The 17,416-nt window shown below is 40.5% G+C and overlaps 1 protein-coding gene across 2 annotated transcripts; it reads right to left on the bottom strand.

Annotated features, from left to right (window-relative positions):
- Nucleotides 1–2,565: 2,565 nt before the first annotated feature.
- On the bottom strand, nt 2,566–14,722 carry RDH10 (retinol dehydrogenase 10 (all-trans)). 2 transcript variants are annotated; one of them, XM_010080856.1, is made up of 5 exons: nt 14,617–14,722; nt 13,083–13,228; nt 12,597–12,728; nt 10,525–10,677; nt 2,566–3,177 (listed from the first exon to the last, which is right to left on the bottom strand). In XM_010080856.1, the coding sequence occupies exons 1-4, from the start codon at nt 14,689–14,691 to the stop codon at nt 10,554–10,556; spliced, it is 477 nt and encodes a 158-aa protein (XP_010079158.1). In that variant the 5' UTR covers nt 14,692–14,722; the 3' UTR covers nt 2,566–3,177; nt 10,525–10,553. The 2 variants fall into 2 exon arrangements, with proteins under 2 accessions (XP_010079158.1, XP_010079157.1); XM_010080855.1 differs by lacking the exon at nt 2,566–3,177 and having other exon boundaries at nt 9,271–10,677.
- Nucleotides 14,723–17,416: the final 2,694 nt, after the last annotated feature.

Genomic DNA, 17,416 nt, shown 5'->3' on the forward strand with positions numbered 1-17,416 from the left:
ACAGAATAGCTCTGATGTCATCTCTTGACTTTTGGGTCTGATTGTTGGAAAATAAAAAAAGCCAGTAATTGTGACTACATTTCACTAGAGCTTTCCATTCAGCAAACAGGCCAGAAGAATTTCTTAATTCTATAGGTTTCATTTTGGGACCTTATGTGTAATATCAAACAGATTAAATGAATTGCATCACTCCCTGATTCAGCATATGCAGACCCTTGCCCTTGAAGTTTCCCAGTCAATCCATCCTCTTCCCCCCAGTCATAAATAAAGTCAGGAGTGGAAGATTCCCTTCAAGGAAATTTATCTCTTTGACAGTCAAACAGGTGGTGAAGTTAATGCGAAGTCTCAAGAGAACTTGGTTGGTAAGAATGGCCCTGCAATAACTAACTGCAATGATTTACAAGGGACTAAATTGCCAGATTAGGCCTTGATAATTTTTCAACTCTTGACTTCATTATTACCTTGTGGATCTGGATCTTACATCACCTCTAGGAATGCCTGGGATCAAATTAAAGTGGAAACACCTGGTTGAAAGTCAGGTCAAAATACAGATTTAAGAACTAGGGGGCTATTTTCATGTGCTGGATCTGCTTTTCATGCATGGTAGACAGCTAGAAAATTCTGTTTCTCTGTGTTTGAGCTTTGTTTTCAAATGCCAGTCTGCCTTTTGTGTGTGCTTGCTAATAACCACTGCTCTTTGCAAGCACCCTCACTGCTTAGACATCTACAGATCTGACATGTGAAGCAGATTTATTAGTTAAATGAAGTGCCCAAGTGAGGTAAACCGCAAACTCAAAGACTTAGACCAGGATGAAAATCTGTGGTTTGATCTAACACAGCATGACTATCTAGGGAAGAAGGCAGAAGTACTCATGTAGCAAGGATTTGCAAAGAAATGAGATGATCCAGTGCTGAAGATGACATGAAAACCATTATTTTTTTAGTAATGTTTGAGATCCAAATAAAATTTTTTACCAGGAATTTGTATCTTGAACAATCCGGTGGAATGCTCAGAGGCACAGCAGGCAGTGATTTAATGACTGGAGACACAGTACCGCTACACAGCGCTGTTTGAGGAGCATCTCCTGCAAGCCTTTATACCTTCCTCCCCTTTGCATCTCAGTTGTCCTTCGCCAGCTCTTCTGCTCGGCTGGGGAGCTGCAGCCTGAGCTCACAGCTGGGTTACTGTGAGCCGGGGACTTCAGCACTGGCACAGGACAGGTGAAGCCATACAACAGAACGGCAGTGGGACTCTTTCATGGACACCAGGTAGAAAGTCAATAATTTGTCTACTCCAGACAGGGCTGCCAGGCCATCTAATGAGAAGACAGCTACTTATAGAGTAAAAGAGAAATCCTTTAGGCTTTTTACACTGCTGCATACAAGCAGTGGCTGTTTCAACAGAGAAAGCCTCTACCTCCCAGTGAGTCTCACTGATTTTAATGGGAGCCTGCATGGATGGCTTCAAGTGACAGACCTGGCCTAACAGCCTTGATCCTTGGAAAGGAAGCAGCTCAACCATGGTTGCCATGTGGAGTGGCTTAACTTGATTGGGAGCCATTCCTCAAAGGTACCACTGCACATGGCTGATAGCACCACTGGGCACGACACGCCGTTCAGAGACCAACATATCGGTGAGGCTGGGAAGGGCTTGTCCCCATGTTTCAGCAGCTGATGCATTGTTTTGTCCTTTTTAAGGGGTGACATTCTCCCACGTGTGGTGCCTTTATGTTTGAAAAAGCTGCATGTGCAACTGTCTCCCACCTGGGGAGAAGTCAAAGGTGCTTGACAGAAAACGACTGCCTCCCGGAGCGCTGGAGCTCCCTGCAGACATTGCTCTGCCCAAGGGGTCAGAGATCCCTAACCATCTATGTACACCCCTGTTGACGCACATATATTCTCACTCTCTTTTTCTGCCACGTGAAATGGGTGTTAGGATATGTGCTCTCTGCCTGTGGCCTTGTGTTTTATTTTTCTAGAGATGCTTTCATGGGGTTGTAGGTGAACAACACAGCACAATGGCTCAAGGGGCAACTTCTCCAGCCCGGAAGGTTGGTCTAGGAAAATCAGCCCCATGTGTGGGCCAGCCTGTAAGCAGTATCTATCTTTCCTGTTTCATTGCAGGCACTTGAAACTTCCCAGTGTAGGCTGTGCAAAAGCACAAAGAAGATGGTAAATAACTTCCCTTTTCCCCTCGTGAGAATGATGCGACAGATGGGGAGCTCTTGCATTGCCCATGTGGTTCGGTTCCTGGGCACCCCCAGGGTCAGACTCATCACCCACCGGCAGGGAGAGGAGACGAGGATGCAGCACCTCAGCAGGTGAGAAACCTCAGAGTCCTGACCATGACACTGGAATTGTCTTCAGGGAGTGGGACTCAAGGAAAAACTCCAGACAGTGACAGAGCAGGAAGTTACAGCAGCTGTAGGAGCTGCAGTTAATGAATTTCCCAGTGGGGCTTTAGCTTTTGCTCTGCCTTACTCCCTCTGGCCCACAGTGCTGTATTAGTTTCTCCACTTCCCAGCCATCCCGGTCCCACAAGCTGTTTTGTGTAAGAATTTTCAAGGCAGCAGATTGTGTTATGAGTCCCCAGTGACAGAATAATTTTAGGTCCGATTCCAAATATTTAGTAACAAAGGCTCAGCTTCCCAAGGTGAATCCCAGGAACACTGACAGCATCTCCACATCTGATCATTCAACCATCAGGAGGAAGGCAAAAATGAATACATGCATTTTTTGAGAAAACAAGAAACTTGGGTCCCACAAGCTCAAGGGTCGTGGAATTTCATGTGCAATTTTGCCCCTTCCATAAAAAGAGGTTGCTTGGTTGACCTGACCACTCTTATTAGATGCTCTGCATCTTCAGAGGAGAACACTCACAGGGGACTGCAAGTATTTATAATACCAAAATGCCAGGGAAAATTAAAAGCTGCTTATTGGAGACTCTGGGAACACTTACCTCCAAGTCTCTTGTACTTGCTAATTTCAGCTAAAACCTTGTGTCTTTTCCAGGAATGGAGAACTTGGGCACAACTTTTCTTCCAGTCCCTGTCCCAGTGCAACCTGAGCTGGACATGGGCTTGGTGAAAGTTACTATTGCTCTCTTTCAGTAAAGGTGAAATTAATTATCTCCTTGAGAAAACACCATCTCACCAACAGCTGTGGCTCAGAAGTACTCTGCCTATAAATAAGGATTCCACATTGAAATACAGTTCAAATTATTTTTTAAAACTTACTCCAAAAGCTTATAACCTCTTCATAGACCTGGCATTACTGCAGAGAGCTTAGTTTGTTCCCCCATCTAGTACAGACACACCTCTTCTAATTGCTCAATTTGTTCTAGTTTGCTACACAAAATAAGGATGTGAAAGAATGGCAGACCAGACGGAACTATCACTCAAAGAACCTGCATTTTCAGAACCTCCCTAGTATTCCTCAGAAATTCCCAGTTTAACCCTGGGACTAAAAAAATGCCTTATTTTGCACGTGTTAATGGATGACGTATTATGTAAGCTACCCGTTATTTTTAAATGTCAAAACTATTAGTTAAACAACCAGAGAATTGGTCACTTCTCTAAGTTCAGAAATAAAATATAGAGAGCAATTGTTTAAATTATTTTTATTTTGGGTCACTGCAAGCAGAGAAAAGCTGGCATTTCTTATCAGGTTATTTGGATTGTGGATACAAGTGAGAGATGAGAAAATCCATGTATCAATGTTTTTGCTGGACTGTTCTAGTTTATGGTCCCTCCACTGGCAGACTTGGTCTCATCTGCCTCATGCTTATTTCCCACCACTGTGAGCATTTGCCAGACAAGAAGCTGGCAATCCTCAGCATTTCAAGCATTGCAGTTCCCAGGCAAGCCCTGGGAAAATGGAGGCCTTGAGGAAACACCGGTCCCTTGGAGCCATATCTGCATTAGGGCTCCCACTGTTGCTACCAGAAACGAGATTGAACTAGTAGGAGTACACGACAAGAACTGGCAATGAAACCTCTGTGCAGACACCCATAAAAACAAAGAGCACTGTCAATAGCTTGATTTTGGGATGCTTGGGAGGCCTTAATTCAACCCTTTCCTCCAATTTTGCTATTGACATGAAACTACTCACCTTACACGCCAGAGGTTTAACTAACCAAGAGCTCCTGTCCAAAACAGCTGGGAAGGTCAATATTCCTAGCTCGCAGAGCGGCAGGGATGCAAGCTGAAAACCTAACATCCTAACCACCCCGCTGTGCTCCCGCCTGCCCATTAACTACTGACACACGTGAAGACCTAACTTGTATTGAGTAACTTTTCTTCTAAACAGTGGATCAAAATGTTCTTGTCTGTTAAGAAAATAGAGCAAGTTTAAGCTAACTTTGCTTATCCATAGCTTAAGTGGATGAGCCCCAATGAAGGTTTGTATTTATCTTCTAAGGCCATGTTTAGACATGACAGTTGATGTAGACGAGAGTACGACAGGCATTCAAAACATGCTGGCTAGTCCTGAATAAGTCCCAGAGCACAGAACTTCTCACTGCGGAGCCTTGTTCTTGTTTAAGTTAGGCTGAAAAAGTTTATGCTTATTGCAAAATATAAGGATATGCACACATGCACAAACACAGGCACACACTTAAGCACAGTTATTCCAGAATAACTTCTGAGGAGGGACATGTGTCGATGAACCCTAGCAGATGAGCTCAGGACCATAGCTGCCTGCAGCTGCGATGAGAAGGGAGGGCTGGATGTCAGCACACGAGTGGGATGCTGTGCATGCACATGCTCTGCATGCACACACTCTGCAACAGAAGCTGCTAGTGTCGGGTATGGAGGGGAGATCCCTAGAGCCATCTTAGCACCCCATTCTTCCTCTCCTGCTAAAAATCTGTCCCTGGATACAGCTATTAGCTTTCCTAGTGGCTCAGCTCTGACTAGTCCCTATGTCTCACTGCCACAGGAGCTTTTATGGATAATTGGATTGGGAAAGAAAGGCTCCAGTTACCCTAGTGCCATATACACTGCCTCAGGCACCCTGTTTGCTGTAATGTTTTCAGTCAGAACAGGCTAATATTTTGAAGGCAGATTGGTCAGTCTGTACAGACAGAGATGTGTTTAAAGGTTTCATTTTTTCAAAATACATTGCGTCTGCTTGGCTAAGAGCTACAATTGCCCTGCTTAGGAAAAGGGAAACAAACATCCTGCCAATTTAACTTACGCACACGCACACACTCTCACACACAAACATCTGATCCTGGCTTCTGCACATTCATCATTTAGCTCAAAAGCTTTTTTTTTTTTTTGTGGAAGAAATGAATTGTTTGTGTATTGTCAGCATTAAGCAGATAGATAAGTAAGTAAACTGGAATGTTACTTCTAAAGTTATTTTAAACATTTGGCTTGTCCATTTAAACTATGTTTAAATAAAGTTAGTCTGAATTTCTTCTTTTCTTTGATGGCACAATAAAGCCATACTTTCTGTCATTACACACATCAGCATTTAATGGCCAGGCTGAAACATGACAGGCTACTTATGATACCAGGTTTTTGGATTTTATGTAACTACATAAAACATACACTTTGCTGGGGACTGTCCCTAGACTTCCCAGCTTTTTTTGCAAGGGAGGGGAGAAGCTGTGTGACTAAACACCTGGAATTTAGGGTTAGGAGCTTCATGACAAAGTTAGCCTTAAATCAGGTGCCCTCATCAACCAGTTCTGCCTAACTCCCTGCTTCAGGGGCTGTTAGAAGACCTTAGCTCTGTGACAGTTTTATTTCCTGTTCATGGGGTATGAACTTGGCAGCAATGGAAAAGCGAGCAGAACCCCAAAGTTGGAAAACTTGGGTTTAAAGTATTAATGGACAGCAACACACTCTGAGGCTAAATAACTTACTGGACTACCACTTGTGTTACGATCATCTGATTTTGTTGAACAGATGCTTAGGACTTGTCTACTCAGAAACATAGAGAAAAATTAGGAATCAAATTCAGAGGTTAAGTTAATTCTTTTATATGTGTTAAACTCTTGCACAGATGCACACATTTAGAACCACAGTGGTCTGTGGCTTAATCCTTTAAGTTATGTGCATTTGCTACACAGCTTTGATTCCTCCGACTTTCCCCAAGTTGCTCTTGAAGACAAGGCTCGTCAGATTTTCTCTGTACACAAAAGTTATGACAGACAATGATGGTGTTTGAATGTAAAGAAAAATGATTGCTCCTAAATTATTTATTCATTATGAAGTAAAATGGTATTGTTCCTTGCTAGCTTACCTCACTAAGAGGTACTCTGCACAAGTCAGTATGACGTAAGTTAAAAGTATGCACTTAGTGTGCGTTAACGGCTTTACATACACCACCCAAACAGGCCTAACGGGGCGTGGGGGAAAGAACAATTTGCACTATATTGGGTATCTAGCTTGTGTGCTCCCAGCTGCAACTGAATTAATATATAAAATAACCAACAAGTACATGATATGAGAAACTACTAACACCAAAGCAAAGATACTTGAAGGCCAAACTTGTCTTCTCTCACTCCGATTACTTAATGGGTACAACTCAGTTTAGAAACCTGGCAAACCCAGATTCCTTTTAAAGACTAGGCAATGGAAGAGAAGGAATACTCACTTGGAGAACAGCTCAGATTTACAGAGATACGTTTGCTTCCCCAGACACCTTGTCACATGGATGGAGGGAAAGTTTTTGTTTACAGGTTCCTATTTAGCTATATAAAGTTAACAAGCTTAATCCAGGCTCTATTTATTGCCCATTGAGACTGTCCATATAAGAGGTAGGTATAGGAGATGGGAATTCAGATTACTCTACATTTCCTTCCTACATGGTCAAGCTCATAACAACTGTTAATTCATGTTCATACCATGTCTACTAACCAGAAACCAGGCTCCCTTTTTTTCTAGAAGAATTACAGAACAGCTGAGGCTGGAAGACACCTCTGGAAGTCATCTTGTCCAACATCCCCTGCTGAAGCAGTGCCACCCAGAGCTGGTTGCCCAGGACCACGTCCAGATGACTTTTGGATACCTCCATGGAGACTCCACAGCCCCCCTGGGCAACCTGTGCCAGTGCTTGGTCACCTTCACACTGAAAAAGTGTTTCCCAATGTTCAGAAGTAACATCCTGTGTTTCAGTTTGTGCCCATTGCCTCTTGCCTTGTCTCTGGGCAGCACCAGAAAGAGCCTGGTGCTAAAGAACTGTTTGTGTAGACATTTACATGGGAAATGCACAGATAAATTATCAAAATGTAAACCCAGGACTAAGCTACCACAAGGTAAGCCTAGCTGTGAACACGCTTCTGACATACCAGTTATATTGCAGTACCTGTCTATGCACATATACTTACCATTGCACAAATGTGAGGAAGTTTATTTCTCAGAGAAGGAAAAGTTACCTCACTGCTTCTGAGCTTTGGTTTGAACAGAACACATACAAACCCATAAGGTACCACTCCTCTGACCAAGCACAGATAATAATGTCTGAAGTAGTCATCCAGACATCTTCTGTAGTGCGAAAGCAGCCAGCTCCTGTGTTGTGAAAGTATCTGATCACCAGACAGGAATACAACAAAAACATGCTAAAAAATCCCAAGTCCTTAAAATCAGGTAGTGTGGATTTCTCTCCCCTGACTCTTAATCCCAGAGCACCACTGTAGATGTGCCAAGATAAGGGTGTGATTTGTCCTGCTTACTGGGAAGTAGAGTGCTATAGAGTGATATTCAAACACCTCGTTTACACAACTACAAGCTTAGCACTATTAAGATAGGAGTTTTCTGAGATAACTTCCATCAGCTGCCTATCCCATCTGCCTGTCACAGCAAGACAAAAACAGGAAGATACCAAGAGGTGCACCCATATTGGCTCATCTGGGTGTAACAGTAAACTTTTGCAGCACCATCCTACAAAATGAAAGGAAACGTTCCTACACCAAGTTACTAGTTGCACTGGCTTTGTGCTGACATAATGCAGTCTATCAGTCAATTGGCATGTAGACAACCCTGAAGAGACACAGTAATTCTCACAGCTTCTGATCATAGTGTTAAAGGAAAAACTCTCAGCATCCTGTGGTACTTGCAGCAGTTTAGGGTAATCTAAAAGGGGAAACCCCAGTTTCCACTTCATCCTCAGTCACAAGTCTTCTCTTCCTGCTTTGTAGGAGCCACCCATGCAACTGGGAAGCCATCAAGTCAACAAAAAACAGCCTCAAGGATCCTCCCCACAAGCACATAAGCAATTCTCACCAAATCTACAAGGCATCTGGTAACCCCTTTCTCTATATGTATCTAATTGACTTTTGAATAGCAAATGAAATTTAAAGGTTGGAACAAGTTTTAGAAACACGCTCACAGAGTGCAGCAGTCACGAGCCACCCCTCAGCCACACAGTTCAAGAACTGAGTTGGACCACGATTTCTCGAATGGTTGTAAAATTCAGAGAAACCAGGATGACAATATATTCAATAATTAAATTAGAACTCTACAAGCCCTGAAACTTGCTTTTTAAGTAAGTCTACATCATTGTAAATTAGCATGATGCTTTATAGAAACTTGATATTGCTGGTAAGCTTCTTATTTTTCCTCTTCTGTCAGGTTAATGTGTCTTGAATATCAATATATAAAATTTTAAAAGTTGCTTCTTAGTCTGAGACAGCAATATAGAGACATCTTAGAAAAACAAATGTACATTAAAATAATGCTATGGAATAGAATGAAATTTGCTGTACTTGCTTTTAGTGACATTGCTGTAAGAATATGGAAGTTCATTTAGCCCCGGGGAAGTAATTAAGAGGTTTTTTCAAAAGAACGTGGAATTTGGAGTAAAGATTAATGTAAACAGTTTCTTCTACTTTAGACTAATTTCTAAACACGCTTAGTTAACACTCTTCTCCACACAGATACTGCTTTTTTTTGCATGTGTGTATATATGTAGTAATAACTGCATCTGTACTGAAACTACATTTACTTTTTAATTCATTAAAACTGCATCCACACCAGGTCATTTTCATGTAGATCTAAATGAAGCTCCATAGAAAACCAAAACCGATATTCTTACTTCATCAATGAGTTTAGAAAATAGAGAAAACTGTCTGCTCCTAAAGCCTAATTTCAGAGTACTTACTGATAAACTTAAGAAATTACATTGTAAACCATGTAGCTGACAAAGTGGGTACAGAAACCGGGCAAAAAATATTTGAACTGTGTTGATACTAAAGAGCTATGGAACATGCACAGGTAGTTTGCACTAGTTTAGTCTTTCAAGGAAGCATTGCAATCAGTGTTCTAAGGAAAAAGTGGCTCACTTTAATAACCACAGGCATTGGTCACTATTTAACAAGACATTCTAAAAAAGTAATCACAATTTGTCTGAAAGTAGTTTACAAGTGGATGGTATACATTAAGATACAGAGGTAGAAGTTCACTTTTACAATGCTTCACTAACACAGATTACCAAATCATTCAAGGCACAAAATTGTTCGCTTTACAAAAAAATACTGTAAAAATGTCATCTGCTGTTACACAATGTGAGTACAACTCAAAAAAAAAAAAAATCTTTACACCCTTCCATATTCCACATGTAGAATTGCATCAGGCATTATTCTATTTTTAATTTGCTAATAATTGGCATATGACCAGCACTTACATAAACAGTTTGTATCTCAGCTGAGTTGCTTTGTCTTTTAGGCACAAGTCCAGTTACAGAAATTTAATACAACAGCTTCCTCGGGGGGTGGGAAAACTCTGTTGGAAGTAAGAATGAGGAGGAAGAAAAGAAACATATAGTCCATAATATTAGATAGGACTCTGACATATAGAGGGAAATAGAGCATATTTAAAATCAAGTGACCTGAAAAGAGTCAGTTTAAATCACTAACTGCATTCCTAGAAAACCAGATGCCCAGTACAAGTTTGCTCTGAGAGTATTTGAGACATTCACTTGCCTTTGAATCGGCAGAGATTTACAAATTTATTTTTATCTTTGTTTAAATAGAACACACACAATTTCTACAAAAGAGAATTACACCACAATTTGGCCATGTGTCCTTTAGAGAGCTTGGGTGAACAAGTGAAGAGATGCATTCAGAAACTGTCCTTGAATTTGCTAAAAGGTCATGAGAAGTAGCTTAAACCTCAAGATTTCCTTCTCTCCTCCTTCCCAAATAACAAAGGGAAAGACAATTTCTGAAACACTGCATCTTCTAGTTGGAGACATCTCTTATAAACCTTGGCAGGATGAGGAAGGGATATCACACAGTGCATCCCTACAAAAAGCAGTATGACTGGCTTACTGTACACACAGTGATATTCTAAAGGACAATGGTGGCAGCTACATTGCAAACTCACTTTGCTTACCTATCACATTTTCCAAGTACTCTAGTCAGTTTTATTTACAGTATATAAAAAAACCATTGATTTTGAGAGTTCAAGACACAGGTTTAGGACCCAAGAGAATGCCACAGTAAGATGTTGATATTTGCATCTGTCAGATGCAAGCACACTTCAGAATTCAGTAATGTAACATTATCGTATTCACCTCTAAATGTTAGTCCATCCAAAACAGTGTTAAATTCCATTTTTTGCTTCATTGTTGTTTGTAGCCTGCTTCCTTTGAGCAATGAAAGGGTACATACACTTGTCTGCTCCCAAAAACCGGTACATGCATACAACTGCTTCAAAGGGCAGAATACTGTGAAAAAGAGGTTATAAAACTGTTAAAAGAGCATAAAACAAAACCTCTGCTTACACTATGTACTTGGTCTCCTTAAAAGCTACATAATAGCTATTGGAGAGGCTTCTATTTCATAGGGATACTTACAGAGAAAATTGAAATTCTAGAGTCCTAACCACACAGGCAAGCAGAAAGGAAGAAGCAGCTACTTATTCACATGCCTCTAAGCTAGACCAGATTGCCTGCTGCTTCTTCACAGGCACTGTGATAGCTTGTTTTAAAGGGAGGCAGGGGGCAGGGCAAGGGCATCACAGAAGGCCTACTAAAAGTAAAGAATCTGCGCAAAGCCCCATCATCAGAGGTCATCAGACATTTTAAGATATTCTTTAATGTGGGATTAGTGTTAGTTAATGCCATTCGTTGATCACCAGATGTCTAACAACCGTGATTTATATTCTAAACTCAATCATCCACCCTCAGAAAGAGAGGTCCAAAGTAAAGAGAGCAATTTCCTTTTTCCCTCTCAAGATAAAATTCCAACAGGTGACTATGTGATGGATACCTGGCTATAGGTCCTCCTCTCCTTCCCACATCCAAGATATACGGTTTTATTTCAAGTATAATACTCACAGGCTCTAGTGAAGGACTACGATGGGGTTTCCTCAGCCCCTAGAAATAGTGGCAGACCCTCACTCAGTGGAAAGCAGTCACAGAATAGAGCCAGTAGGAGTCATGACCACTGAAGCACTAAGTAGATGTCACTGGTACAGGTGTCCTCTCTGCCAGTAGTACTGCTTGTGCAGTAGTCACTGGAGGGCCTTTGATCTAAGTACTGCTGCCTGGGGCATGGATTATGCAGAAGCTTTGATCTCCCTGTTGGAAGCTAAAGTGTTAAATACAAGACAACCCAAAGGGCCTTTGATGTGACTGTTGCTGCATAAGGCACTGCTTGTGCAAAGAGCACTGAAGCACCCTCTGAGCTTCTGTTTGAAGAAGATAGTTCTTAAAGATGCTGACAGTGGCCTTGATTTGTTGGCAGAAGAGATACATACATACTCTCTTCCGGAAAGACTGTGAGCGCTGAAGGCTCCTTTACTCTTTGGTGATCCTATCCACCATGAGAGACTTGGGCAGAAGAGGACTTCTGCCTTGTATGTGGAATAAAAATCACCAAGGTTCTCAGTTTCAACCATCCCTTGCAGAAGGGATGTAAGACATTGCTATATTTTAAAGGTTTGTCCTACACACTACAGATTAAAAAAACAAAAACAAAAAACCAACACCCCACAGACAGCTGTGAAGCTGTTCTCTATAAACTAGAACGCAAGTGATGTTGCATCAGTGGAATTGAGCCAACTGCTGCATCATTGAAGTGTCAGCCTGCTTACAGATTAAACAGGGTTCCCATCCAGAACCTGTAGGGCATTAGACAGGACAAAGGAGGTAATTCCTTTAAATAGCCCTTCCTCCAAACTTAGACTCTGAAAATTGGTTCTGAATGTTCAGATTTTCAGTTTATCTACCACATCTGTGCAAGTCCCAGAGAAACTGCAGACAGGGCCCCCTACACACTGGCTCTGGAGACAAATAGCTAGACATTCGGTTGCTGGAAGCTGCCTCATGCTCCGTTACTAAAGAGGAACCCAAAAAATGGAAAGAGAAGTCTGTTGAAAATAAATTAGGAATCTTTAGGAGAATGGAAGACACCAGAAGGGTAAAACATGGATGCATAACACACAGGATCTTAGTTTTACGGAGCTTCCCAAGTAAGCAACCTATGCTCATGCAAGCCAAGAAAGAGACTTACGAATTCTAACAATACAGTACCTATGGCCTGTGAGGGGAGGAGTGTTCACATCCAGAAAGTGGACATGATCATGGATTTTACTAGTATTCTGTAGATTCTACTGACAACAAATGGGCATTTCAGCTCTTACCTTTTCATGAAGGTGACCATATACATGAGGCGAGGTGTGCAGATCATTGGCTGGTCTGTAAGGATAGCTCTCATAGCCTGCTTCACGCAGTATTCTGGTTTCAACGGTGGAAGGAAAGGCTCAATTTCTTTTCTGAAATATTTGATTAAGACAAATTAATACATTACACAAAGGACTGCAGACCTCAGTGAAGAGTTCATTAACTCATTGTCTTTGGAATGCCTCAGCAGGGACAAAGATTTCAATTTTTTTTATGTTCACTGTTCAGTTACAAAGACTATAGCTCAAAACTTTTGTTGCCTAAGTGCAAAAGGACAGAAGATATGGAATTCAGAAAGTCATTTTTTTGAGTCAGAATTACAGATTATACTAACATGTATTAAAGCAGAGATAATACTTATTTTAATTTTTTATAGCAGCAGTTTAGCTACCTTCAAGTACTTTTATGACACCACAAATGCAGGACAGGAGAAGAATTTTACTCACCTGATCCTGCACCCTCTGAACATTCCTGTATCTACAAGATAAGGGCAGACTAAAGTTGTTTTGATTCCATCCTTTTCAGCAGCCTTCAATTCATGGCTCAAAGACTCATGGAAACCTACAGCTCCAAATTTGCTGGCGCAATAATCCTGTGTTGGCAATGAACAAGGCAAAAAAAAAAAAAAAGGGCAACTTAAAAAAGGACAGATATGAATTATGTTGAAAGCCAAAGCATATCTGAAGTGATTCTGCAAAGATTTTCAAAGCAACAACAAAAGACACCCACTGAATAGAGCATTACGTCAACTAATTTACTTTTGAGGCAATTAGCACAGAATCATGAAAGCAGGAAATGTGAATGTAGGAGGATATTACCTTGGATTCAAGTCTTTAAATCAGGCAGGCTCACATGGCAAGTTACTCCAATTACCAGTTTGCTTAATATTAAATGTTACAACAAAGAACTTAGATACCTAATACTACCTTGGCTGAGATTTGAAAAAGGAGTTGGCAGGGCATAGGTGTAAAAAATCTTAAACGCTTTATTTTTAAGGTTAGTTTCAACAGAAGATATTCTAGAGATTTGAGTGTGTTATCTAATTTTCAGAAGAGGATATAGCTTGTATACCTCATAAAAAATACAAAGTTTAACAACATAAAAAAAAATATTGCATAGACAGCAGTAGCATTTGAGTTTTCTGTTGGATATGTCCACCTCTGCTGGTGGTCACACCCACAGTCTAGGAAATTCTTTGTAATTTTCTCAAGACAGTAAACACTGTAAAAAGCCTTAAGTTACACCAGCTTCATTCATTTCTGTTATGAAACACTTCAGTTTAAGGTCCTGGATTGAGCCTTACCTATATGCAAATAAGACTATGCTTATGGAGTAATATGACCATTACTCCATTAGACACATTACTTTTCACTAACTGAATGCTTTTTGTTCACATTTGTGTTTGTGCTAATGATCCAAAAAGCAAGACAATAGGCTCTAATCCTAGCCTAGTTTTATGTACCAAACAAGTCTCACATACAAGTCTCTCAAACAGCTGCTAGCAACTAGACAACCTAATGCTTATAACCGGGAGCCTAGTAAAGCAGGTGAGACATATTCTGGAAGGAAGGCTGGCAGCCATTTCCTCATAGAAACAGGAAACAGAAAACATCACTTTTGAAAATCGTGCCTTTGGCTTCAAGCTTAGCACTGAAAATTTTGACAGGAGTAGGTAAGTGGGCATCTTTCAGGTTCCTACATTTATCAGGTAATTCAAAGATCATTTAGCCTCCTGAAATCCTTAGCCATCCTAGGTTTTCACTCTAAGTGGCAAGTCCATCTGCAAAGTAGGTGAATATGGTGGCTGCCAGAGTCCTGCAGATCCCCACTCACAGGGAGCCATGTGTTGATATGGTACTCAACACCATAACTTCCAGGTTATCTTTGAAGATTTGATTTTATTTTCTCTACCTGATAACACAAAAAAGCTCATCCTAAGCAAGAAGTGACAAATTTATTGTTAATTTCAGTCTAACAAACCTCCACTCCAGCAGTACTGAACAATCCCAAGGAACTTGCAACCGTCACAATATGTCCATGATTCATTTCCAGCATCTTGGGAAGGAATGCTTTAGTGGTCTACAAAAAACCAAAACAAAACACAAAAATAAAAAACCACACCATGAACACACTACACTAGTGATAAGCGTTCAAAACCTTTATCTCAGTTTATCATCAGGAATTTAGAAGTAAGATCACTGTACAGGTTTTGAACTCCTGAATTTGTTAAAAATGCCAACAGAAAATCTACAGCTTGTTTGTGAATTCAGACAGCAAGGCAGCAAGGATTATATCTCCAGAAATCCTAAGGTTAAAGGATCAATTGAGCTCAGACATGTTTATTTTTCTGTAAGAGACTAGTTATCAGAAGGAGATAATTTGAACCTAAAATGGAAGTCACTTTTTTTTTTTTAAGACAGAAAAAGGAATGCAAAGTGTTTAATCACGCCATCCAGCACATCTGTGTTAAGACCAGTGCCGATTATCAGTTCTAATTATTGACAGTGTGTTTTGGAAGTTAGATATGGTTAGTTTTATCCAATTAACTTATCATCTTGGGCATTTTACATTAAAAGAAAACTGAAGGCAGAGTTTTTGCTGATGTTACTTTTTACATATAAAATACAGTAAACATCTGTTAAATCACTTTCCATCTTTATTAGTATCCATAAGCATTGCTCTAACTAAAAAGACAAGATCAATTCCTTAAGAGTTTCAAAATAAAGCAAAATACTTAAAACAAAAGCAAGTCTGAAGACGAGACTTTGATTTTAACCTCCAATTTTTATGCTTTGATTATAACAAAATTTCTGTTTAAAAACCCAAGTCAGAGTTAACAACTTTGAAAAATTATGTTTTAAGCAATAAATTGAAGGCATTTGCTAGATCACCTCTGCTAGAATACCCACCTTTGTCATATCTGTTTTCTGAAGCTGACTTTTTTAAATAAGTATTAAGCAGAGCACCATAAATGCTAAAAAAATCAATGAAGTAGTAAAACGCTATGTGTAGTTATGATTTACTTCAGCTCCTAGGTTGTCAGCGTACCATATGAGATCACTTTTAAACGGCCATAGAACTTCAGACAATGCTTTTTAATCACAAACATGCCTAGTTAATATATAAATCTATTAATTACAGAGCTATTCTATTCTAAATCACCCAGTACTGTGAATGCTTAATCCTTCCGGAAACCTGGTCTTCCAATGTAATTTGGATATGAACTTAGAGCACACAAATGCCCCTTAAGTATTTGCTACTTGCTTAATTGTTGGTCTGAGTCGTGTCAGCTGCATTCTTAAAAAGACGTGCAAGCTACAGCTGAATCCATCTAATTCCATTCTTATGCTGTCTACATTTTCCAATCACAGACGTCAGGACAGTTTTGCTCTAATGATTTTCACATGTTCTTGTACAACATTTTTGCCTGCAGGTGTTAAATGACTAATCCAGACCTCCTAACACCACACAAAAGAGTGTTTTCACTGGACAGCTGGCAGATGATAGAAGATTAACAGACCTCCTGACTCCTTGCCTTTTCTACTGTTGATTCATACAACTCTTAGATTCTGTCATAACTGCATAACAAAGCTAATTATAAAAAATAATCTGAGAGCAAGCTGCCTTACATTTGTTTCTTTCCTCATGGCAGGGATCTCTAAACCTCTTATATAGAACCTTGGACAAGAATTTAGCTCTCTGTTAAACTAATCTGTGCCAGGCACACAAAGTTTCAGCCTCTCTTCCCATGACGCATGGCAACAAAGCCCAGTCATCACAGGGTAGCGCCATGTGAAAAGGTAAGAGGCTTTGCTTGGATGGCACTGAAGTTTTACAGTGTGTAGCCCACCTTATATACCCCAACACCGAAGGTGGGGACACTAGCCCTGATCCTCCACACCACCCCTGTAAGAGATCCACGCTCCCAACTCAGTCCTGCTAACAAATTACTCCCCTCTGGAGCATTAGTCAGCTCCATCAGCAGTTTCCACTTATGTCTTAGTTATCTGTCCACATCACATTGGAATGACTGATTGCCACCTCACATTGCCAGAAAGCTTGATAATGCAGACTGAAGTTCTGGCTGAAAACCACAGCAACTACAGAAATGAAGGGAGAAAGAAGGGAAAGAAGAAGCAATAGATTCTTTCTCCTAACACTTTCAAGGCAAGTGCACCAAGCTTAGTTGGACTGGCTTTTATATTGGCTTTACTATACCACTGTTTTGGTTTGAGTATGATGAACTTTAACTAGGTGTCCATAAATGTCTATATTTATCTATGGCTGAAGAAGAGAATTTTCACAAGCATATATATAGACATGGGAAATATACTGCCCTGAAGTTGCTCTGGTTATTTCAGAAAGCTCAGTCTTAACCATGCTATACTCCTCTGAAGCATAAGCATAAACATTGCAAAGACTGAGTTTTCAGAGCTTGTGGCTTAAGTAACCCTTTTTCACTCAAGAGGAAATTGGTACATGACCAATAAACCCTGTTAAGGACACTTTTGGGTGATGTCTTCATCAACTCAAGTGCAAACCGAACAACTGCCACCATCAGAACTACAGTCACTGCACTTAAGTCATCTCTTAAAAGGCCATTTACAGCCACACAGGAAAAAACACTGCTACTCTGCTCTGAAGACAATTAGCAGTGCATGGAAATCTTTGCGTGAGACCTCAGTGTTCTGAAACAGCCCCTTCACAGCAGGCCCCCGTACTTTGTCATAGGACATTATGCCACAAATCCACTGAAAACCTGAAGTGGAGGCAGTCTATA

The sequence above is a fragment of the Pterocles gutturalis genome, unplaced genomic scaffold, assembly GCF_000699245.1.
Source record: "Pterocles gutturalis isolate BGI_N339 unplaced genomic scaffold, ASM69924v1 scaffold44424, whole genome shotgun sequence".
Classification (NCBI taxonomy): Eukaryota; Metazoa; Chordata; class Aves; order Pterocliformes; family Pteroclidae; genus Pterocles; species Pterocles gutturalis.

Bases quoted from the DNA above. Each gene is read 5' to 3' on its own strand.
- RDH10 (XM_010080856.1), bottom strand. From the start codon at position 14,691: ATGCTGGAAATGAATCATGGACATATTGTGACGGTTGCAAGTTCCTTG. The intron at 12,729-13,082 runs GTGAGTAAAATT...CAAATATTTCAG, and splicing joins TTCAGAGGGTGCAGGATCAG to AAAAGAAATTGAGCCTTTCC. The intron at 10,678-12,596 runs GTAAGAGCTGAA...TCTTTTTCACAG, and splicing joins ATGGTCACCTTCATGAAAAG to TATTCTGCCCTTTGAAGCAG.